The sequence below is a fragment of the Asterias rubens genome, chromosome 11, assembly GCF_902459465.1.
Source record: "Asterias rubens chromosome 11, eAstRub1.3, whole genome shotgun sequence".
NCBI lineage: Eukaryota > Metazoa > Echinodermata > Asteroidea > Forcipulatida > Asteriidae > Asterias > Asterias rubens.
Window position 1 is genome coordinate 5212390 of NC_047072.1, and position 24592 is coordinate 5236981.

The following is a 24592-nucleotide window of genomic DNA, read 5'->3' on the forward strand; positions in this document are numbered from 1 at the left end:
TCGGTTTTTTTGAGGGGGGGGGGTGTTCATTTCACTGATGTGTTTTAAGCCATGTATAGGGGCCTACTCCATACGCATAATAAAAACCCAAACAAGCGTGTCACTCGGTGGGATTCAAACCAACGACCTTTGCCGTGCTTAGAGTCTTATCGAGCTAAAGGCGGTTTTACTTGTATTATTTAAGCTACTTTGTTGCCTTCAACTTCCGGTTTGGACCGGAAGACAAGATACAAGTGACTTTTCCGATAGTGTTTTACCCCGCGATGCCACACCCTGTCATGCAGATGCAGATAACACACGAGTGACATGGCGTACTGCAGCGTGCAGTCCATTGGGAAAACGAGAATACCTCAACTACATTGTTAATTTCATACTTATTTTTAAAGCTAACAACCTTTCCAGACGTTATAGTGATATATTTGAGAAAAAACAACCCCCCCCAAAAAAAAAAAAAAAAAAAACTTTAAAAAATAGTGTTTTTAATTTATTATTATTATTTTTTGTTTTACATGTATACGTGAACCTAACTTAAAAAGTTTCAGCTGTTTTTGCTGCGAACTGAACGATTAATTAACGAAAATATGTTTTCGGTCATCAATACCTGTTGTTTGTGTCGACGAAGACAACCTTACCATGGATTCCATTTTCCCAAGCCGAACGCGGACACTTTAGTCTTATCTGGTTTCCTACAAGCCTGGGCAAATGCACTATTTCTGACTGGCACTCTTTTTAATTCACCTCGTCTCACTTTCTCTATGACTGGTATCAAGTTACAGAAAAAACTTGGTTTATAGGACTCGTGCATTTTCTTTGGGACTTCTATACTACCCTGATACTGCCATTCTAAATATTTAGCATAAAGTTTAGGATTCAAATCCAACAGTTTCAAGTGATCCGCTAATTCCTGCATATTTTTATAGTCACCAATGTAAATGAAGGAGTTCGGAGGGGCTAAATCTTCATATACTTTTCGCGGAGGACCATAGACGATTGGAACTACCCCCTGCATTAATGGTTTATTCCAAAATTTCTCGGTGATGTAATCGCCACATTCGGCATTTTCCAATGACAAGTAGAATTTGTATTGGCGCATCAAATCCACCGTACATTTTGTTGACCAGCTTGGTTTGCATTTCAGTGTACCACACGCTCCGTATGTGTCCACCGGAATATATTTTTGAAGCTCTTTCACGAAGGCGGTCCTTGGCCAGAAAGTGCCTGCACAGTTGCTAGCCATCCACGCGACCAATCTCTTCTTCCCTTTAACCCATTCTTCAGGTGATTTCGTCTGGTTAGCCATGGGCACTCCTCGTCTGTATGACCCATACGGTGTGACGATCTCAGAGCCCCGATGGTACGTCCAAGTTGCCTGGACGGGGAGCCGTGCCGTGCCGACAGCCTCGCCGGCATTTGAACGCGGCGACTCCCATGAGAAATAGACCCATGTTTGGTTGGGGTTCATGCTTACCGGTGGCTGGGGCCTCGGGATGAGCGACTTGACGAAGTGAAAGACAACTGCGTCCATACCGGTAAATTTGTTGGAGTCATCGGCAATAGTTAACTCCATTTTGCATTTGTTGTCGCACTCCATCACGTAGCTACTCTTGACTGGATCACCCGATAACTGTTGAACTATATTCTGGAGAACAGGCGCTTTTCTAGCATTCCCTTTCTTGTCGTAAATCTGCACCTTGTAATGACACTGGCCCTCTCGTGACGCTTTGGACGGTAAAGTTTCGACTTTATTCGTTCTAAACTTGTCTGCACTAAACACCCTGCTGCCGTGAAGAACAACTGGCATGCCTTTGTCAGTGTGGTTAAGGTTGGTATGCCCTATAACGTTAGTGCTAATGTTGTTCGCCATGATTCGAGTTTTTGATACATCCCGTTTGTCGTGAAAGTAGATCCCGCGTCTTAATTTTGGGAAGATGCTCCATATGTAATACCCTTGTACTGAAATGGCGACAACAACGATGAACAAGAATGCTTCTTTCTACAAAATGGATTGAAAGGGTATTTAGAGAAATTACAGGCGAGTCAACATTTTAGTGTATAAATTGAGGGTAAGAGCAGTGGTAGGCCTACACAAAATGAAGAGAAACAAAACTCATGTGTGAATTGCAACAATTAGGCCAACTTCTTCCGTAGTGAAAATCCCACTTGTATAAAATATTGTCACAGACCAGTATTCTCACATGATGTATCCCAACATAATGCATAAGACAACAAACCTGTGAAAATTTGGGCTGAATTTGTCATCGAATTTGCAAGAGAATTGTGGAAGAAAATACACCATCGTTGCATTACTTTGTGTGCTTTCAGGCGCATAATAAAAAGGCCTCCCTCTCAGCTTCAGCCATTCTTTAATTATGTTAGTGAGAAATTACTTCTTCCTCAAGAACTGCGTGACTCCAGACGGAGCCGTTTCACACAATGTTTTATACTGTTCGCTACCAAGTAAGTTTTTATGCCAACAATTATTTTGAGGAAATTACCAATAGTGTCCAATTAAACAACCATGACCCCTATAGCATTAGATAGGTTTTGTTGGCGTATCGGTTAGCGCACTTGACTATATTTTCAGTGGCTGTATCACTCTTCGCACATTGACGTGTGTTTTTTGTTTTTTGTATTTTTTACACATTGACGGTTCTAGCATAAAGATGTAAAAGTTTGCTCAATACAATAGCAGCGGGACTATTCGTAAGTAAAAAAAAAAGAGTAAAACTTGGTCAAATCTGTACCTATGTCCTCTTAATTTTGAGAGAGGAAGAAAAAAATCACCAACAGACAGATATTTTATACGTCCTTACACTCAATCGAGGTTGGATTCCTCTTGGTGATGTGTGAGTTTGTTTATTTTGCCATTTTGAGTATGAAATAAGACCAAAATGGTGACGTCGACTAGAAACAACACGATCGCAAACGTGCAGCTAAACGTTACTGATGTGAACGTGAACCACGTATGGCTTATTTCATGCTCACGTATTAACGTCTGCACGTACGTACCTGACGTGAAAAATGGTAACTTCACAGATGCTAACACCAGTTTTCTGACGTTCAAGCCTCGTGATTGCTCGCCTATAACCGTGCGCCAACGAAACCTCTTCAATGGCGTGAATTTCCATTCTTAATTATACACTTACCCATCCGGCCATTGTTTGTTTTTTGTAAAGCAGCCTAGCTCAAAAGTCCCAATAACTTCAAACACGAAATAATCTATTTAAAATAAAACACACAACGAAAAAAAATGATATTAGCATCAGCAGAAACATTCACTTACGAACAGAATAAAGGAATATCATACAAATTGTTGAATTATATGATTATTTTGATCGCCTTTTCAATGAAGAAAGATAAAGATTTGAGTAAAGAATTGTAGGCCAAAATAGCAAAAAAACAAAACAAAACAATTTATCGTCCCCTCCATCATCAATCCCTTTTTTGAGGCCGCATCCTTTTTCTTTTTTACATTTTCTTTCTTCAAAAAGACAAACTTTCTGTGTCACAGGTTGACTAATGGAAGCTGTTGGAAATAGTCAGTTTGTTTATTTTGCCATTTTGAGTATGAAATAAGACCAAAATGGTGACGTCGACTAGAAACAACACGATCGCAAACGTGCAGCTAAACGTTACTGATGTGAACGTGAACCACGTATGGCTTATTTCATGCTCACGTATTAACGTCTGCACGTACGTACCTGACGTGAAAAATGGTAACTTCACAGATGCTAACACCAGTTTTCTGACGTTCAAGCCTCGTGATTGCTCGCCTATAACCGTGCGCCAACGAAACCTCTTCAATGGCGTGAATTTCCATTCTTAATTATACACTTACCCATCCGGCCATTGTTTGTTTTTTGTAAAGCAGCCTAGCTCAAAAGTCCCAATAACTTCAAACACGAAATAATCTATTTAAAATAAAACACACAACGAAAAAAAATGATATTAGCATCAGCAGAAACATTCACTTACGAACAGAATAAAGGAATATCATACAAATTGTTGAATTATATGATTATTTTGATCGCCTTTTCAATGAAGAAAGATAAAGATTTGAGTAAAGAATTGTAGGCCAAAATAGCAAAAAAACAAAACAAAACAATTTATCGTCCCCTCCATCATCAATCCCTTTTTTGAGGCCGCATCCTTTTTCTTTTTTACATTTTCTTTCTTCAAAAAGACAAACTTTCTGTGTCACAGGTTGACTAATGGAAGCTGTTGGAAATAGTCAGTTTGTATATTTTGTGGTACACTAAAGTAAAGGGCCATGATTTGCTGTTGTAAATAGTGCTATAAGGCAAGCTGCTTCTGTGTATTGCTGGGGCAAGCGCTACCCCCCCCCCCCCCCCCCGGTACTGTGCAGCGCTACCGCTACTTTGTTGTAAATAGTTGTAAAGTTTGGACAGGCAAATGTCACAACCAACCCATTGGGGTTGTTGTTGCAACGAGGAAGACTAAAAACACTGCAGAAATAAATTTGCACTCAAGCCAATCAAGATTAGATTTACAAAATGTTACAATTTATTTACAACACAACTCTTCTGCAATCTGAATTCTTTTCAGTGGCCACACCTCAAAATACAATAAATTCAACTTCCAAAATTCACTAATTCCAAACCTCAAATTAAAGCCATTGGACGCCCACACTTCGTGTATCACAACTTCTATATCAAATAACAAACCTGTGAAAATTTAGGCTCAATCGGTCATCGGAGTCTGGAGAAAAAAACGGGAAAACCCACCCGTGTATCCGCGCGTTTCGCCGTGTCATGACATGTGTTTAACGAGAATTGATATTGTTTTACTGTTTTCTCAAAAAGTAAAGCATTCATGGAATAATATTTCAAGGGAAGTCTTTCACCACTACCTTCTGTAAACCCTGTAAGTTATTTGTAAATCTGTGAACTTTTTGTTTTTTTTCTGTACCGAAAGGGTCCGATGGCTTTAAGTCAACCCGACTCTTAAACTTGTGAGTTACAGTTACTGGCTTCAAGTAACCTTAACTCACCAATAGTTTATTCAAGCTTCTACGCCTTGTATCACCTCGATCTCAAATTCCAACTTCTCAATAATTTCAACAATATATCTCCGGTACTTTGCAAATTCTCAATAATTCAACAATATATCTCCAATACTTTGCAACTTCTCAATAATTCAACCATTATATCACAGTACTTGGCAACTTCTCTATCCAACAATTATTCAACAAATTGTCTACTCTAAGGGTTCACATCACTCCTTAGGCTCGTTAATTCTCCTGAGTCTTCAATATCACAGTTCATCAATGGTCGTAAGAAGTGTACTGTTGTTCATCTTGGCATTCGGTGTTTCCAGCTCTAGATTATCCAGTTCAACATTGTTCATAAAGTTAAAAACCTGCCATCGGTTGAGTCCCAACTCCACTCTAGTGATGAAAATGTTTCGCCTCTCCTTAGCTCGGTAATGTTGGCGTGACAGTCCCATGGGTGATTTATCATGTCATCATGGGCGTACAATCATTCACTCTCGGACTTTAAAAGTCGGTTGGATAAGGGCCATCTATAATAATTGAAAATGAACCAAAACGGTACAAGAACAAAGTTGCAGTTAAGGGATAGTATCGGTACGCTTTCCAATCAAAACAAAGGAAAATTTTAAAAATTGCAATTCTCTGCTTTTGGATCAAGAATTCCTTTAAACAAAAATGCTTTTACAAAGAGCTTTATATCTAATTAAACACACTACTACAATCCATTGGGTTTCTTCCATAAACATAATTAAAAGTAACTTACGATTTGTTGAGCTCAATCCTCCTCTGTGCCTCACCATATAATGCTGTAGCAACGCAAGCAGAACTCTCAATGCATAGCCCCAACTTCCCACACATCACCCAAATCACTTCAGAACTGGTTCTGCAGTACAATTAACGTTCTCCCCTTCATATACACAACTACATGTACAACTATCTATACACTCAAGTATACCAGTGAAGTTCTCCAGACATTCCTGAGAGTCAACGCCCCAAGGAAACACAGGACCGACCCCAACAAGTGGCACTTGTCCACCTGTCCAAACTTTACAACTATTTATAACAAAGTAGCGGTAGCGCTGCACAGATAGCTAGTAGCGCTTGCCCCAGCAATTACACAGAAGCAGCTTGCCTTAGCACTATTTACAACAGCAAATCATGGCCCCTGTACCTTAGTGTACCACAAAATATACAAAATGACTATTTCCAACAGCTTCCATTAGTCAACCTGTGGCAGTCTCTCATAACCAATCTTGTTTTTAAACCTGTAATTATAATACATAAACAAACTGGTGACTTTAACTGAATTAATTGTGCCCAGTTAGAATTAAAAGGCTTGGCGGCCACCTTTGAAAGATGAAGAAAAACAAAGCAAAAGGGCCACATCCTCCTCTTTTGTCAAAAACCCAGACGATCAACAGGAATTTATTAACTTGGCCTATATGTAGCGGTATCCCTTTTCCTCAAACCAAAAACGGAATGTTTAACATTATGTGGGCCTACAAACTCTGATGCGATGCGAGTATCCGTTTTTATCGGAGTATAATATCCATATCCAGATCCCTTCTGTCAGAACAAAGGGTAACCGATCCGCCTCCCGAATTCAAACTACAATAAATAATACGTGAAAGACAATTTCTTGCATTTGTACTATACTTTATTATACAACAAATCAACTCCCGCACCAATCAATCTATACACACTTGCGTATTCACTAACTACAACCCCAAATCTCCCTCGAGCTCGAGTAAAACCCCACGATTATCTTAAGCCCCACTTAGGCTCTACAATTAAAGAGAAGAAAAAAAAACACCTTGTTTCCACAGCAGTATTCTCAATACAAACTTAAGTTCGTTAAATAACTTCCCAACTGAGGATGAATATCCCCCACCACCGTTCTTCAAAATATCTCGTTTGTCACTTCCCAAAACTAAAATGTCTCCTCGTTGACTTCCTTTTGTCGTCTGTCCCCACACCTTGGGACGCCCACTTTACTCGCAATAAATTACTTGGCCGAGGGGAATTATTACTATTGTTCACAGTTCACTCTTTGCTGTATACTCGAAACTTGCCCATCCAGCGAATCCTCTCTCACGATGGTAGCCGTACATTCCCCCTCGCCGTACAAATCTGACTCACGTCGTCACAATTCCACTCCATGCAGGGGTGGGATGTTCATATAACACAACTGAAAGTTACACTTGGGTGCGCCTTCTTGCGCCCGCCCTTCACACTCCCATAAAGGCCATGGTTGTTGATCGGGTCGTCCAACCTGTCTCCCTTGTTGCCAAAGTTAAATATTGGGTGGATAAATCAAACCCTCCGCACTCAGCTGGCATAAATTTAATCTGGCTGCAAAATATCATCTGGCTCGCAGAAAATGTTCACTTAATATTATGGGTTTTAAGGAACAGCTTGTACCTATATCTGTACAAATAGCAGCAGAACAGCAGAGCAACAGAACAAAATGGCATGTACTCTTCACCACTGGAGACTCATATCCTTTCTCATATACTTCACACACACTTCTATCTACAATTTATGAGCCGACACCCCGATCCTTTGTTTGATACACTTACCCCCAAGATTATGCAAATAAGCTGAAAGGTTAAACTTGAGGTTCACTGCTCCTCATGTTGGGGTATCCCCTCTGGGTCAAAAGTGTGCATACTGAATAATTAATATTGACCCCAAACAACCATGGCCAATTGGGTCCTGGCACCAAGCCCTTCATGAATATTTACACAAAGTTAAAAAGAACTTGAATAAATTTAGGCAATATCTCTGAAGGAAAGGAATGAATATTCATAAACCTCCAAGCATTTGCATTTTTCTGTGACACCTTCCGGAAGCAATAGGGCTGATACCAATAGTTTAAGTAAAACAAAATAATTTAACAAATTTCGGAACAAAACCAAGACATCAATATTAAGTAAAATTGCACCTCGCGTTACCTGCATTGTTCAAACCCCGCTTTTTAAACATAAACATCCATGAGACGGGCAAAAAAATAAGCAACGGGAGGTTAAAAGGCACCGGGGTCGATTACACAAAGAGTTAGGACTACTTAGGACTAGCCCTAGGAGATATGCAAATTGCATGGATGGTCCCAAGTTAGGACGAGTAACATGTCCTAACTCGGGATAAAACCAGTCTTAACTTTTTGTGAAATCCACTCCTGAGGTCGATTTCACAAAAGTAATCCTAACTTAGGACTAGTCCTAAGCAATGCTAAGAGATAGGACTGGTCCTAAGTTAGGACAAGTAACTCATCCTAACTTAGGACTGGCCCTTTCTCTTATTTAGCATTGCCTAGGAATAGTCCTAAGTTAGGACTACCTTTGTGAAATCCACCCCTGGACACCTTTGGTGTAATGTAAAATACTAGTATTCCCCGGTCCTACTACTTGCCGTCAACTCGCCGACTTGCCGTCAACTCGCCGTCAACTCATTTTCGTGCCGTCAACTCATTAAATTTACATGAAAAATCTATAAAAAAGGGGGTACGGAAGTGTAAGTCTGGGCTAAACTACATATTTCTCATGGTTTTCGGTACAAATTCATTCACAAAAACGACTTTGTGTTGATAAAAAAAAAGTACCAATCATTGACATCTTGGGCCAAGACTAAATCATTGTGAAAAAGCAAGATGGCGGCCGACAGTTTTTTGGCTTCGAGAATTTTTTTTCACGAGAAAAAAAATCAATTTTTATTCCGAAATATGACCTAAAACTTACGCGATTGCTCTTTGAGCTGATACTTTACAGTTCTATGCTTCTTTTGTGGATTTTAAATGTATATTGGAGGAGTTGACGGCGAGTTGACGGCGCAAGTGAGTTGACGGCGAGTTGACGGCAAGTAGTAGGACCCGTATTCCCCATGCACTTGGTGTATATCCCAACATAATGCATTGGACTCAAATTGGTCATCGAAGTTGCGAGATTAGCGAGAGAATAATGAAACAAAAAACACCCTGGCACAAAATTAATTTGTGTGCTTTCAGATGCCTTTTAATATGAAACGTCCTCACACCATGGAGGTAGAAACAGAGGCCAGGGGTGTTTTAACATTTGATTGAGAAAATTACTTCTTTCTTAAAAAAACCTTCATTTTAATCAAAGGGCGCCGTTTTCCAAAATATGTTATTATTACCAACAGTTCGCCATTGCTCGTGGATAACTTTACGATGGCGCCACCACTTTTTCACTCATTTATACAAAAAAGGATATCTAAATGAGGTAAATTAGATACTATATTATTTCATATCAATAGAAAAAGTGGTGGCGCCATACGGAAACTTTTTCCCCTGACACACTATTAATTTATTAGTTTACAGCAAGAATAATTCAACACTTCTCGTGTGTCATGATCTTACCTGTTTCTTTGGTCAGCTTGCGACTCGTGTAGTGAAGTTGGGATCATTCCGTTTGTATCCGTGGTAATTGTGAAGTAGTAGGCCTACTTATAAACGAATCAAAGTAGGGCTGCAAAACGCAGACTGTTGTCCGGATACTGGATCAATCGTACTACACAAGACGTGTGTTTCTTAATGAAGTTCTTATTAATTGCTTGTCATTGCAACCGCTGATGATAACTTCTCTTTAGCTCCATCATCGGTTGAAAACCACGCGCGTGGTTTTCTTTGCGTGCCTTCTTTTGAATGATTCACTACTGCCAACAAACAGCACAGCGACTGACAATTATATTGAAATAAAAACCAAATTGAAAGTAAGAGTCCAAGACTAAAGTGGTGCTCCCATCCTCTCCTGAATGTGCATAATACGACACTTGACTCTATGTTGCGACACAATAGTACCTGTTACGTAATGCTGCCATGGGTGGGTCATTATGGGGAAGCGGACATAGCACGGAGGAGCTTGCAAAGAGTATAGGCATCCGTGACTGAAATTCCTTCCTCCATAACGGATATAGAGTCTAAGTGCACTGGGCCGTGACTGCGACAGCACCAGACATCGTCAGCGTTTTGTTAAAATATTTGATCATCTTGGTAAAAACGTTTGTTGTATGGATAAGCTTTCTGCCCCCCCCCTTTTTTTTTTTAACGGACCGCCCGACAAAGTCAATAATGAGCTCGGCTATTTTCGAAGTCTATCATCTGAGATCGTTAAATGTATTTGTGTCATTACTATACAATATCTTCTTCTTTTTTCAAAGAAAAACTAAAGGAGGAGGCAGCCCCTGAAAATGAAGCTGGCGGGGACGCTAAACATTTTTTTTTACACTGTGGCCTTTTTTTGCCTCGGACTTTTTTTGCCTCTGTCACCCCTTCATACCCCCATCTGTGTCACAACTGCTTCGAGCATTGACACCTTTTGAAGTTTTGAAGCATGGAGCGTAGAATCCTCAGTGCTTAAATCATGGAGGAAGAAAACAAATGAAGGAATTTAGGTCCCCTACTTTTTGATGAGTTCGCCCCACCCCTCAAACCTCAAAATAAACGGCGCCCTCTTGTTTATCATTACAAAAAAAACATGGGGCGAATGGCGGCGGCGGCGACTATGACAACGTAAACATGATGTTTATTCGTGAAATTTACAACTGGTAAGGTAAGAAAATAGACGGAAAATGTTGGTTTTAGGTGATGACTATTTCTGGTTTGTAAACGGATTAAGTGAATAAGTTATGACGTTTCAAATTTCTTACAACGGTATCGTAAAAACGCATGCCCAGTTTCCGGACGATGTATTGTTATTCGCTTGATTGTGAATCAATAATAATAAAATATTGTATAATAACTGAAGTATGTGTGTACACAGAGTGCCAAAAACACGGCGACAACAAGTTTAAAATAGTATACTTCAAAAACAGCAAATATATTAAAACCAAAGACCTATTATAAGCATTGTATACACGAGTTACAAACCTACTTTGTAGTATATTTAAACAAAACAGAAATGTAGTTTGAATTTGATGGCAAACTTTACAACAGTCTGAGTTTTTAACCAGAAAGAAACTGAACTTACACGGAGAGACGGACTCCTTACCACAGTGACCAGTTCTCATGGTGAGGTTATGTTTTCAGATTATAACCAGTTGACTTTATTTTCAAACAGATTGTGTGGTGGATAAACTCGATGTGGTACCAGTTCCTTAATCTCATAAATACAGGATTATCTCTTCAACTCAAGTAAGAGATGTCTAATCCCTTGACCAATCTTCGCAAGGCGAGGAAGACACCCCTGCCTGGAGTTCACCAGTCAGGGTATGAAGATCTTGGTTATATTTTTTTCCCATTGACATTGTATTATGAACAGCCTCGGTGGGCAGTTGTAGCCACAGTGGGTGGTGCTTGGCGGTTCATGACTAGTGTCAAAGCTGCGACTAATAGATCGCTAGCATGCTGCCTCCATCTTGGTCATGTTTCTTGTATCGGATAACATTAATGAATGCTAATGTCGTTGATAAGCCTCGGTGGGCGGTTGTTGTCACGGTGGGTGGTGCTTGGCGGTTCATGACTAGTGTCAAAGCTGCGACTAATAGATCGCTATCATGCTGCCTACATCTTGGTCATGTTTCTTGTATCAGATAACATTAATGAATGCTAATAATCGTTTTGAAAATAGGAACCAAACTATTTTCTTCTTCCGGCCTCGGTTTGGTTACATTGATATCAAATGGAAAAATTCAAGATGGCTGCACCATGACTAATGTCTATAGCTGAGGTCGTGCCCAGCATGTGCCTGCACTTTTCCATTGTCTTACATCAAAGATTGGGGTCATTAATGTCATTTGCAATCCATCTGATAGACATGCTGGAGCACGACTAGTCAAACAGTTAATTTCTGCCTTCGACATTGTTCCATCATGCCTTAAACATGTTAAAGACACTGGACACCTATGGTAATTGTCAAAGACCAATCTTCTCACTTGGTGTATCTCATCTGTGCACAAAATATCAAACTTGTGAAATTTGAACTCAATTGGCAGTCGAAGTTGCGAGCTAATAATGGAAGAAAAATACCCTTGTCACATAAAGTTGTGTGCTTTCAGATGGTTTGAGATTTCGAGACCTCAAAATCTAATTCTGTAATCTCAAAATAAAATTTGTGGAAAATTACTTCTCTCTCGAAAGCTAAGCTACCCCAGAGGGACCTGTTTCTCACAATTTTGTGTACTATCATTAGCTTTCCATTATGGTTAACAAGTAAGTTTTTATGCTCACAATTATTTTGAGTAATTACCAATAGTGTCCAGTGCCTTTAACAGTCCCTGACTTATGAGACACTACTTTACCATACTGTTTAGCGGATTTTGATTTTTCTTGTTTCCTATATGTTTAATTTTTTTCTTTTGCTTGTTGGGTTTTTGCAACCATCAAATTTTGTTTACAAAAACAATTTTCTTTTCCAGACAAAGAGTAACACCTTTCAGAAACCCAACAGATCTCTTTGGTAAGTGATTCCCCAAGTATCTCAACTCAACCCATATCTTTGTCTCCAAGAAAGATCTAAAACTTATTACTGAGAACCTTAAAGGGTTTGGGTACTATTTGTACGACACAGAACACAAATGCCCACAGATTTACAATTAAATTTTCAGGTATAAAGATAATGATAATAACAGTTTTTTTAATCAAATCGTACATGTTGAGGTGATGTACATGTACAACAAGGTTTTTTCTTGCATCATTTTCTTGCAACTTCAATGACTAATTGAGTCCAAATTTTCACAGGCTTTTTGTTTTATGCATATGTTGGACAAGGGGGGTGCTGTTTAGTTTGCATTATGTGGGGATACACCTAACCCTATGTGAGAATACTGGTCTTTGACAATGTTACCAAACGTGTTCAGTGCCTTTAAGGTTCAGTATTTTTGTATGTCCTCAGTTTATTTGTTTATGGTCTGCTGTCCATTTTGCTTTTCAGATGAAGATGAGTCTCTACTTGATGAGGTTTTGGGTCGTTCTTCCTCCAGGCAGTCAAGCGTGTCTACCTCTAGGAGTGACACAGTGGGCAACAGGACAAACAGACATCTTCCTAAACTCACCAAAGATGCCAAGTCAAGTGAGCTTCAAATTCATTCATTCAGTCGTTTGTTCATACTGGTTTATTCAATACCAATTTCTCCGTGAATGTTAAAGGGACATGTTGCTTGGATCGGGCGAGTTGGTCTATGAAAAGCGTTTGAAATCGTTTGTTATAAAATGCACATGGTTTGTTTTCAAAAGTAGAATACAATGATCCACACAAATATGCTTCGAATTTGCAAAATTTTCCTTTTACGTAGTGAACTTCCATGGCATGCCATTTGGTGCAGTCAAATTGTTGACGCCACAAAAAGGCTGACTGTGTTCGTTCGCAGAGTAAAACGAAAAATGGCACAGTTTCGAAGCATATTTTAGTGGATCATTGTATTCTACTTTTATAAGATCTTTCTAATCATTATACATTTTATAACAATCTGTTTCAAATGCTTTTAATGGACCAATTCGCCCAATCCAAGGCAACGTGCCCCTTTAAAGGTCAAATGGGGGGAATTGACTGTATAATGCTTCTCACGATTTAAGATTTTGGGCATAAGAAATCATATTTGTTTTCACATTACCATATTACTTTGAAGTGAAATATTTCTCAAATACTTTAAACTGTTTCTTTTGTGCAGCTCCCTCGGACTATGATTTAATGACCAGCATGATGAGTAGAATTGCTCAATTGGAGCTTAAGGTTCAGTTCTATGCTAAAGAAGTCATCGAGAAGGTAAGAAGACATTCAGTTAATTTACCTAGTGCAGCAACTGATTTCACGAAATGCTAGGATTAATCCTATCTGGAGTTAGGACGAGTAATGCGTACTTACTTGGGATGGGTTCAATGCGTCCTATTGTCTATGGATACGAAAATGAACCCATCCTAAGTCCTAAGATTAATCCCAAGTTAGGAAGAGTTTGGTGAAGTCCACCGCTGGTCTGGTACTTCAAAGAGGCGACGAAGGCGATTACCTCCGCATGCCCCCTGGTCATTGCCTTGGTGCGTTTGAAATGCTCCAGTAGAAATTTACAATGGCCTCGTAGGGTGCCCTTCACCAAGGAGAAAATGCCTTGGTGCCCTTGTCCTTTCAAAAACAAAGCACACAGGTCTGACAGTGTTCCATAGTTGTGCTCTACATTAAGAGTGGCACCCCCTCCCAACAAAGATATGAACAAAAAAGAGAGACCACCAACTGTAGGGCTAGATTACACAGTTGGTAGCTGTTAAATCTTGGACGAAGAATATTATTTGTGTTTTTAAAACCTAACACTGATGTGCATTCCAAGCACTGGACATGAGAAAATAATCCAGAGGCATTTTATGTCGTTAAGATAAGGATTCTCTTTTCTTTACCATTCTTTATTATTGTTCTTTATGCCAATGCAACTTATTTATCGTTTCAATTAATAACATCTATTTTATCTGTCGTCTGTTAAATTTCACTAAAAGGACAAGAAAATCAACATCCTGGATGAGAAGGCGAAGCTCTTGCAGAAATATCAAGGTGAGTGACTTCATCAAATTCACATGAGAGTTTATTTATTGTAATTTCCTGCAGATACGATGCATCTTATCTGACTTGTTAGACCCCAAAAGATCGTCAGGTGTTATCTTCCAGAGCGTCTTGTCTGCTAAAGATCGAGTTCTTTTTGATGATCACTGCGTGAAGTCTTACATTTATACTGTAAAGTAATACCTGCGAGGTCAGAGGTTGATATTGTGCATGAGTGCCACAGCAGCTCGGAGCTGTATACTCCCCAGGGAGCTGAGAAAGATTAAAGGAATGTTATTGGCCAAAATGACCAATTTGATACGGTTATTGATGATGCATTGATAGAGTTATTGTGAAGTGCGCTTTGTAAGAATTTGTTATTAATAAAATTTATTATTAGTAGTATTGTTATTAAGTCTGCTGCCACCTAATGGTCCCAAAGTGGATGATATTGAATGGTTGGACAGTAATTTATAAGGGTAAGCTAAAATGCCTTCAACCACAAAAAAACACATTTTACTAAGCAAACGTTCTAACAGACTTTTTGTTATCTGTCAGGAGGAGAAACAGGCGGAGAATCTGAAAGAGTAAGAAATCTGGAAAGAAAATGTCAATCACTTCAAGAAACCATCAAAGACATGGAGGTAACTTAATAGTGGCTTCTTAAATAGTGTGCAAAGCCGTCACTCAGTGACACTCGAGCACTTTTGCATATAGTATTTTCATATGAATTCCGAGACCTACCTCTACCCCATAGCACCATGTAATGGTTTATCAGGAACACCGGGCAAAACCCTTCTCTTTTCGATAAGTGCACTGGGTTCGTTAACGTGCGTAACACAACATTCGGGACTAACGGCTTTACGTCCCATCTGCAGGACGAATCATCATGGTTGAGTGACCTGCTGTACTGGTAGAGAGATTTATTCTGAATAAATAATCCTTAAAAAACAAACATTTGTGGGATTATCATTTACTAGGATTGCATGGGACGGGAGCCTTACCCCACTTGCTTTTAAACTTGTGTGAGCGATGTAATTTGCTTCTTTTTTGAGAGTAATAAAATTTCTTATGTCTCCTCATATTACAATGTCTAGTTACACCAATAAATGAAATGTACTTTTTTCAGGATTTTCTGTCTGATTACGGGATGGTGTGGGTTGGGACTGCTGATACTGAGGGAGAGATGAGCTCAGAATATGATGAAATATCCAGCCCTGGGGAGGAGGTGTCTAGAAGTACTGGTATGTGGAGACCGGGTGAGTGGATAAATAATAATAATAATGGGCCATATTTTTGACCGCGTGAGGGCGCTCTCAATCACTTCCGGGGGTATATTCATTCATACCCAAAACAATTTTTAAAGATTGGAACACATTATAACCACAGACATCTAATCCATCACAGACAATTAGACTTTTAAAGGAGCCGTTATAATCCACCTCTAAAGCAAATTGAAACTACGGCGCAACAAAAGTGACAGAACGCCTATTAATTTGTGCAGGGCGAATCGCGTGTACCCCCGGAAGTGATCAAAATACTATTTATAGCGCCCTCGCGCGGTCAAAAATAAGGGGCATTACCAGTTTTTTTATAACCTCTTTTCCCACCCAGAGGGCGTCTCAAAGCGTTTCCAACAATGTTACCCCTGGTCACTGGGCATTAAAGGAACACGTTGCCTTGGACGGGTTGGTCTAACAAAAGCGTTTGAAACCGTTTGTTATAAAATGCATATGGTTGGAAAGATGTTTTAAAAGTAGAATACAATGATCCACACAAATTTGCCTCAAAATTGCGTGGTTTTGCTTTTGCTTTGCGAACTAACACGGTCAGCCATTTATGGGAGTCAAAAATGTGACTCCCATAAATGGCCGACCGTGTTAGTCGACGAGGTAAAAGGAACGGTCCAAGGCAACGTGTTCCTTTAATTAATTCCTAACCATCTCAGCTCCGTGTTGAGGAGTATGCAGGGTTGTAATACAGTAGGCCAAACGGTGTGAACGAAATGATGCCTAGACAATTAAGTTTTGTTCTGAACCCTGTGGGTCCAAGAGAACTCTGCGGTTTTTAACAAAGTAACTGCTGGAGAAAAGAATTCCAAAAGTTCTCCACAAAAAATGCCAGTTTAATTTTAGTAATTAGCGACCAAAAATTGCACGGGATGAAAAAAAAAACCATTTTAGCACGTATGGCCTACAGGGGCCATTCTCAAACCTCGGCTTGGGCTCCGTCTTCGGCTTTGGCTCTGTCGCTGCGTATGAAATGGAAACGCAGCGGGTGTAGGGCTTATACATTTATGGAGCCGAGTGTTTTTTTGCACGCAGTGGTGGTTGGAACACCAGATAGAGCTGGGGCCAATTTCATACAGCTGCTTAAGCAAAAAATTTGCTTCAGCACGAAAACAGCTCGCTTATTTTACACCTGTTACTGGCCAAAATTTCATGCCATATACATTGCTTGTGACTAGTATTTAGCTGTTGTTTACTCAGCATAAGAATTGAGTGGATTCTTGGCCGGTAATCTGATTTTACTAAGCAAGGATTTTTTTGCCTAAGCAAACTTTTTAGCTTAAGCAGCTCTATGAAATTGGGCCCTGGAGCTGGAGCCCAAGCAGAGGTTTAGTGAAAGGCTCCAGGTAGATGTAAAAACTGTTTGTATTTTTGATCGCACAAGGATGCTTTAAATATTGAATTTCCTTGAAGCACAATTACTGTTTCATGTTATGTTCAATGCTGTAGGTTGTTTTCATGTGTCTGATGAGGCACTGACCTAGGGTGGTATTTTGGGTGCGTGTTTTTTACGTGGATACAATTCATTAGTTGTAATGTGATTAAGTGTCACTCTGGATTGCAACTAATTTCTGAGGGTGTGTTTCCATTTATAAAGATGCTATGTCAGATTTTTTGCCCCAAATATTAAAAAATTGTGTTTTTTTTTTGAGTGAATGGTATTTCAAAGAGTATCACCCGCTGTAACGAAAACAAAGTTTAACTTTTACTTTTAATGGTCAGGAACCATGAATTTTTTTTTTTACACGTTTCTTATAAAACACATAAGAATTTTTCATGTGATATATTGTCGGGATCCCGGCAAAAACTAATTTTGATCACTTTATTTCACTTCCTAATAATTAATACTAATAATTGGCGGACTTTTTCGAGCAATGGCTCAAATGAAAGCTTTTAACTTGCTCGACCCCCATCAAAATACCTATTGAATTTTAAATCAAATTTTTGGGTCAAATCGGCAAAAAGTCTGACATAGCATCTTTAAAGTAATGCTCTCAGGGAAGATAATTCCCCCCAAAAAGCAGTCCTGGCTCAAGATGTACTAAATGTGCAGTAACTGGTATAACCAAACATTTTGAGAAATACTTCCACTACCAGAAGAAACGCCGCCATGGAGTTTCGGACATTGTGGCTGCAGTCCTTGTTTGGTTGGGATTCAAACCCATGCCCTTTGCAACTCTAGAGCAGTGTCATACCAACTAAACCACTGAGACGACGCGATAGCTAAATGCAGTACGAATCCTATTATTTTAGCAGCAGGTGCTGCAACGATTTAATAGATTAAACAGGTATAATTATTTCCAGTTGATTTATTCTTTGTTAATAACAAATTGCGAAATGGCGCACTGGTCAAGGCTAAGCTTGGGCGATATCTCGATTTAATCGAAAATCGCGATACCATTTCTTAATCGATTACCGTATCGTCTTGATTTTTTGTGAATCGAATTATCGGCAAATCTTGGTTTTGATGAAGAATCATGATGTCTTCCCTAATTGAGACGTCTTGCAACCACAACGGGCTGTTTCAAAAAATATATAGTCCCAGAACCAACCGCAAGATTCCCCAATTGAAAAAATAACATCAAAGACTTCAGTGCCCAGGCGTCTCCCACAGACACTTCAGAAGTAACACAATGTATCAATTACCTCCCCTGTGTGGGAGCCTTGTGCGCCGCCTCGCCGCCAAACTGCAGACCGCAATGGGATCATATTACACAAACCACAACCCATCCACAACGGTTTTATGAATGAGAGGTCACCCCATGTGCATTATGGATGCTTATTGGTTAGCTAGAATGAAATGGGCAGGATATACACACATGTAAGAACAGTCATGCGCAGTAGACACTTTAAAAGAGACTTTATGTGTGTGTAACTCAGAGCTATAACACCATGGGTAGACAGTACACCTCACAGATCCATACCTCGATTTTGTTTAGATGTTACTTTTTTGCAATATATTGTGGGATAATAAAAGCAATTTCGCCCAAGCTTAGTCAAGGCAGTATGAAAACCATCTTTTAAAGTGTTTCTTTGGTAAATATTTGCCTTGGTAATATTTTTGGTCATAGGAGCATCGGTTGCATCAAGAGAGGGCCCTTTTCATGTTGACTTTGATCGCATCGCCGAGAACATCAAAGAGCTCAATGTAGTTGCAGGGGACGGAGAGAAACGCATCAGGCATACGACGAGCGGGGCCCGCTTCGTGGCCCCTGATCCGATACCGCTAACACTTTATGCTAACGGAATCTTCATGTTTAATGGACCTTTTAGGTCCTATGAGGAACCAACAACCCAGGTTTGTTGAAATTTATGAATATCAAATAATAAGCCACAAGGGAAACTGACTGGGTACCAACTGAGCTATCTAGCCCTATGTTGGTGGTCTCCCAACATAGGGCTAGATAGCTCAGTTGTTAGAGCGCCGGCACATTAAACCGGAGGTCGTTGGTTCAAATCCCGCTCTAGTCAATTTTTCTTTGTTCAATCCAAAATCATTTAGAAATTTATGAATGTTTAATGTTTCTATAGTGTTACCTTAAACTGTTGTACACATGATTTTGTTGTGTCGGGCAAAAGCATTGTATCTCTTAAAATAGCACATTACGTTTAAGTTTAAAAACGAAAAGTGAGACGACTAATTATTTTTGCAAGTTTATAAACATTTTATCTCACTTAAAATAACAATGTACGCATTCCAGACCTTTTCCAAACTTCAAAGTCTCCTGAATGCTGAACAATCTACTCCACGGTAGTAGAACATAAAGCAAGACAAGTTCTCACTGGCAAGCAGGTACACAAATGATGGTGTTACTGCGAACCATACAATGATAACTCACCTCAGTTAAATGGTTAAATGCATTGCTTAAGGACACAAGTATTAAGACCGGGACTCGAACCCACTTCCCTACAACACGCCGCATCATTGTTTTTTTATATTTCTATTTCAGCATTTAGTTCAGGACCTGATGGACGGATACTTCCCTGCTGAGCTTCAGGCTAGATTCCCGGATGGTGTTCCATTCCAGGTAAAATATTTACGATAAAAAGTTAGGTTGGGGGTCGTGACCTGTAGACTCGCACTCTCTTTTCCTTTTAAGCTCTGAGCAAGGAAAGCACTTTATTTTTGCTGGCCATGCTTCAAAGTGCTCTCTGTCAGTATTGCTTTCTGTTACATCTTTGCATGTAGAGAAATTTGTTCATTTTTAGGGCTTTTGAATTGGTTATAAATGTAAACCTGTGTCTTTGTGTGCTGATCTTTTGCCCTTTACATAAGTGACTGTGTTACTGTGCTGTGTATTGTACATTGTGTGTGTTTTGGATTAAAACCAGTACTTGGGATTACTTTATATTTTTGACGACATGGCTTTCCTGTTTCTCTTCATTAAGAAAGAAACAAACTGCTGATAAAATACTTAAATAGATAACTCCTTCCTTAAAAAAAACTTAAGACACATGTTCAATCAAGTATTTGTGTAAATGGGTTGATTGTTACCCTTCGATGATTCTTAGATATTGCATTTGTATTGTATTTCTCTACCACGTAGTCTGGATTTCTTCTTAGCTTAGGCTTCTGTTTCATTTTTTGTTGTTGTACATGTGTATGTTATTGTTTGTATTTAGCGCCATGAGCACTTAGATTTGTGCGCTTTATAAGTCATCATTATTATTTATACGTTATTTCAAAATTGGGCCTATTTTTTCAATTTGTTACTTTCAACCATTCACCCCCAGTTATTTGACAAACGGGATACCATCTACAATGACCCACGTAATAGAGAGCAGTTTCCTGGCACTGGTAACCAGCTCGGTGGGGAGAGTAAACCCTCACGACTGGTACCCAGCAGCTTAGACAAGGGTACCAGCATGGAGAAGTCCTACACGACTAGCCATGATGGAAAGCCGGTGTACGAAACAAGCCAACCACCGAGTGAGTGTTGTGGAAATAATCACAGTTTATGATGGAATGTCAGGGGAAAAATTTGTAAAACTTTGGTCTTCCAAGAATACACTAAAAGAGTACAATCGTGTAATAAAGAAGACGAGCAGAATATACTGTTCGAAATGTTGAGACCAAACCGACTCTTTTCACAGCCAACACTGCCTCAAAAGAACTAATTACATGATTGTATACCCACCAGTTTACTATTACTTTTGGTTTGTTCTTATTCTAACACCATGAAAAGCTTCAAACATCATTTATGGTCTTCTCAATTGCCAAAGTTAACATGATGTGCTAGATTCTGAACATGTGTTTTTTGATATTGTATAAAGATGTGAATAAACATCATAGATTAAGTCAACAGAATAGATTGACTCATCAGATTAAATTAAACCAACATAAAAGATTCAATCAACAAAATAGACTGAATCAACAGAATAGGGCAATATTTCATTGCTCTGCTTAGCGCCAAATACCGTGCTCACGATCACCATTCTTCGCTTTACTTGCAAGCAAGCGCCAAATGTCTGCCCTAGCTGTGTAAGCATAGAATGCCTAGTCTAGTAGTAACGTGGATTCTGCCCGCGCACAAGCCAAAATTTCCGTCTAACCCTTGAAGTACCTTTGCTGTAAGCACAGAATTCCTTGCTTCCGCAAGCACCGATTCTTTGCTTACGGTAAGCAGAGCCATGAAATTGGGCCTAAATTGAATCAATACTTTAAACGCTATAGATAGTTAGTCATCATCTATGCACCTTTTTCTTCAGAGCCGAGAATGTCAGTGGATCAGTTTCTGAGTAAACTTCCCCCGTCTGTCATGAAAGATGGAAAAGTCATCGATGTCAGAGCATCTTTAGCAGGAGACCTGAGGGTAAGCAAAAACCATTTTCAGAAACTGAAACTATATTTTAAGGAGTTCTGTTAACTCTGAAGAAGCTCAGCGGTGTATACAAAAACTGCAATCGAGATGAAAGTGTAAGGTATGTGTAAGTGTACAGTTATCTTAGTGCAATAAGGTTAATGAATGATTAATACTCTTTTAATAATAGTTTTCTGGGGGGTCTGCAACTTGTTACCGTTGTTGTTTTTGCATATTGTGCGCATATTGTTTATTTTGTTATTGTGTGGCCTATAAATGGTTTTAGTGTATATATTTTATTTGGTAATTTTTATGTTTTGAGACTCGCAAACCAAAGTGAATTTCACTGTATATGTGTCAGGCCTGATACTTCACAGAGGCAATGGAGGTGATTGTGTCCATGTCCCCTGGCCATTGCCTTGGTGCCCTTGAAATGCTTCATGAAAAAAAAAATGCCTTGGTGCACTTGCCCTTTCAAAAACGAAGCATATAGGCCTGATCTGTATGTGTGTGGCAATGAAACAGATATGACTTTTGACTATTTACTACAGCATGATAGCTCACAGCCAGGAGTTACAATCATCGATACCCCAGCCGTCCAAGACATCCTTGACCGGGTCAGTAGTCGTCCTCAGTCCTCGGCCTCGAGGCCTCCATCCGCCAGGAGTAGCATCACAACCCTCAGAATCAAATCAGAGACCGGGGAGCATACCTTCATCGTCAAGATGCGATTCACGGATACGATAGGCGACGTTAGGAGATATCTAGACGCAAACAGGTGAATATAAATTACAAAAATACAGGTTATTTCTTTGAATTGTTTAAGGTTAATGTCTACTAGACAGAGCGTTTTCAGTTGCGGCCCTATTGATACCTTGCACGAGCGTCACATGTGGTGACTGATACCACGCTCACCATGTTGGTGGTCAATAGGTTTATGTGTAAACGCCGCGTGGCCTTAAATGCGCACTTCTCTGAATATTAACACACGTTGACATTGACCACCAAAATGGCGCTTGTGAGATTATTCTGATGATGGCGTCAGGTGAATTGGGTCAATAGGATGTGGAATTCCATTCACACTCCATCAAAAGATTTAGTTCTGTTCTTTCTTTGGCTCAATGCTGAGGGCTTGGCCTGGTCGTGGTTTCCCTCTTGATTTCTGATGTCATTCCCATTGTTTTTTCTTGTCATTCTCTGAGCGCTTTGCAACCTTGGGAAAAGGCGGTGTATAAACGGTGTTATACTGGTGTTACTGGTTTCATTTTGAATATGTTGCTACTGCTTACTATTTTGTGCACTGTATCCTTTCATCATGTTATCCTGATTTCTTTTTAAATTTGTCTTCTGCTTTCTATGTCGTTCACTGTATTTAATCAATTTATACTGATTTGTTTTTCAATATTTGTCTTCTGCTTTCTATTTCCTGCACTGTATTTTTTTATCATTTTACAATGATTTCGTTGGGAATATTTGTCTACTGCTTTTTATTGTGTGCACTGTATTCTTTTATTATTTGATACTGATTACATTTTGAATATTTTACTACTGCTTTCTATTTATGGCACTATATCCAATTATAATGATTTCATTTTAAATATACTTCTTTAGTGGATCTTATGATAACTTTTTCAAGATTTTGTTATATTTTATGTGTTTTTCACTGTTAGGATTGTACGCTTAGATATCTGTATACTTTATCCTTTATTACTTTATGTTGATCACATTGTGGATCAAATTTTTGACTTTTCATGTTTTTACTTTTTGTGGTTAAATTTTAGAACTTTTCCTATTTTTATTGTGAAGCACCTAGGAGCATTTGATTTGGCGCTATATATGTTTTATATTTTTTTTATTACTATTATTTTCTGAGGTTTAAACATTCTTCTTCCATAGGAGTCATGATTCTGGGGAGTACAAAATAGTTACGACATTTCCGGCCAGGATTTATGACCAACAAGGATTGACGCTTGAAGAGTGTGGCTTGACCCCGAATGCAGCACTCCACCTTAGAGTGGATAAAAAGTAGCAATATCTGATTAAAGAACAATCGTTTATGAAGTACTTGCGTCGGCAGCACCTCATCACCTCCTTTGCCAGAGTCTCTCTGAGATGATGAACCAACCTCCTGGGCCATTAAGCGGGCCTTGTAAATAACATTGTTTTAATCTTGAGAGGGGAGAACGCTTTATAGTTTCTAATTTATTATGTAAATATTTTTTTGTATAAAGGAGATTATGCTCACTACCTAACTCACACCCCCAAGACAAAAATAATGTCTGATAAAAATGCTGGAAAAATTGTTGCTACTGTCTGCATGTCTATGCACTGACACTTTTACAAGTTAACTCAGAAACGGTTTATCACTTTGCCACCAGAAAATAAACCACAAGGGAAACTGACTTGGTAAATTTGTAATGATTTTGGGGTTGAACAAAGAAAAAGTGATTAGAGTGGGACTCAAACCAACTGCCTCCAGATTAACGTGCCGGCACTCTAACAACTGAACTATCTAGCCCTATGTGTCGGTGTCCCTATTTTGTCAATATCGTTGTTTGGGGTGCCAGCCAGAAGCCATACAACCATTAACTGTCGTGTAGCCAGGAAACACCCAAGTTTAAAGTACAACCTGGGAAGCTGCAGCCAGGGCATCACCTTAAAGGGATGAAACTTTGTATTTAGATTCAAAGAGAGTTAGTGTAACACATCGATAATTGTGTCATTGACAGCAATGGTCATTATATGTACTGGATCTATTGTTGCATAACAAAAAGTTGCTTGCTGGAATGGAGTCCAGTGCACTTTTAGCACCAGTGTGTTCCCACCTTGATAGTCTCTATTTTTATCTTAATATCAAAACTCTTTTTTTATAAGAAAGTGCCATCTACATGTCTTGTTGTTGTGCCATCTACATGTCTTGTTGTTGTGCCTTCAATATTTTAGTGTACAAACATAAACTGTCCGTCCATACCATGCCTTCAGAGGATTTGATAGTTGCTTTTTAAAAATTAT

The 24592-nt window shown here is 39.2% G+C and overlaps 2 protein-coding genes and 1 non-coding gene across 5 annotated transcripts; 2 read left to right on the plus strand and 1 right to left on the minus strand.

Annotated features, from left to right (window-relative positions):
• Positions 1-56: 56 nt before the first annotated feature.
• Positions 57-9472, minus strand: LOC117296821 (glycoprotein 3-alpha-L-fucosyltransferase A-like). 2 transcript variants are annotated; one of them, XM_033779888.1, is made up of 3 exons: positions 9387-9472; positions 3839-3911; positions 57-1993 (listed from the first exon to the last, which is right to left on the minus strand). In XM_033779888.1, exons 2-3 carry the CDS (start codon positions 3848-3850, stop codon positions 629-631), a joined length of 1377 nt encoding a protein of 458 aa, XP_033635779.1. In that variant the 5' UTR covers positions 3851-3911; positions 9387-9472; the 3' UTR covers positions 57-628. The 2 variants fall into 2 exon arrangements, with proteins under 2 accessions (XP_033635779.1, XP_033635780.1); XM_033779889.1 differs by lacking the exons at positions 3839-3911; positions 9387-9472 and adding an exon at positions 3147-3225.
• An 840-nt stretch (positions 9473-10312) lies between these two features.
• LOC117296650 (UBX domain-containing protein 11-like) lies at positions 10313-24030 on the plus strand. Of its 2 annotated transcripts, none has more exons than XM_033779674.1 (14): positions 10313-10578; positions 11086-11234; positions 12383-12423; positions 12898-13035; positions 13634-13728; positions 14448-14502; positions 15049-15134; positions 15620-15749; positions 18851-19077; positions 19730-19807; positions 20514-20709; positions 21489-21592; positions 22132-22358; positions 23477-24030. In XM_033779674.1, exons 2-14 carry the CDS (start codon positions 11167-11169, stop codon positions 23607-23609), a joined length of 1578 nt encoding a protein of 525 aa, XP_033635565.1. In that variant the 5' UTR covers positions 10313-10578; positions 11086-11166; the 3' UTR covers positions 23610-24030. The 2 variants fall into 2 exon arrangements, with proteins under 2 accessions (XP_033635565.1, XP_033635566.1); XM_033779675.1 differs by having other exon boundaries at positions 10313-10573.
• Trnan-auu lies at positions 19178-19250 on the plus strand. Its single transcript has one exon. It is a non-coding gene; the product is annotated as a tRNA-Asn (tRNA).
• Positions 24031-24592: the final 562 nt, after the last annotated feature.

Bases quoted from the DNA above. Each gene is read 5' to 3' on its own strand.
- LOC117296650 (XM_033779674.1), top strand. From the start codon at position 11,167: ATGTCTAATCCCTTGACCAATCTTCGCAAGGCGAGGAAGACACCCCTG. The intron at 19,078-19,729 runs GTTTGTTGAAAT...TTTCTATTTCAG, and splicing joins ATGAGGAACCAACAACCCAG to CATTTAGTTCAGGACCTGAT. The intron at 22,359-23,476 runs GTGAATATAAAT...CTTCTTCCATAG, and splicing joins AGATATCTAGACGCAAACAG to GAGTCATGATTCTGGGGAGT.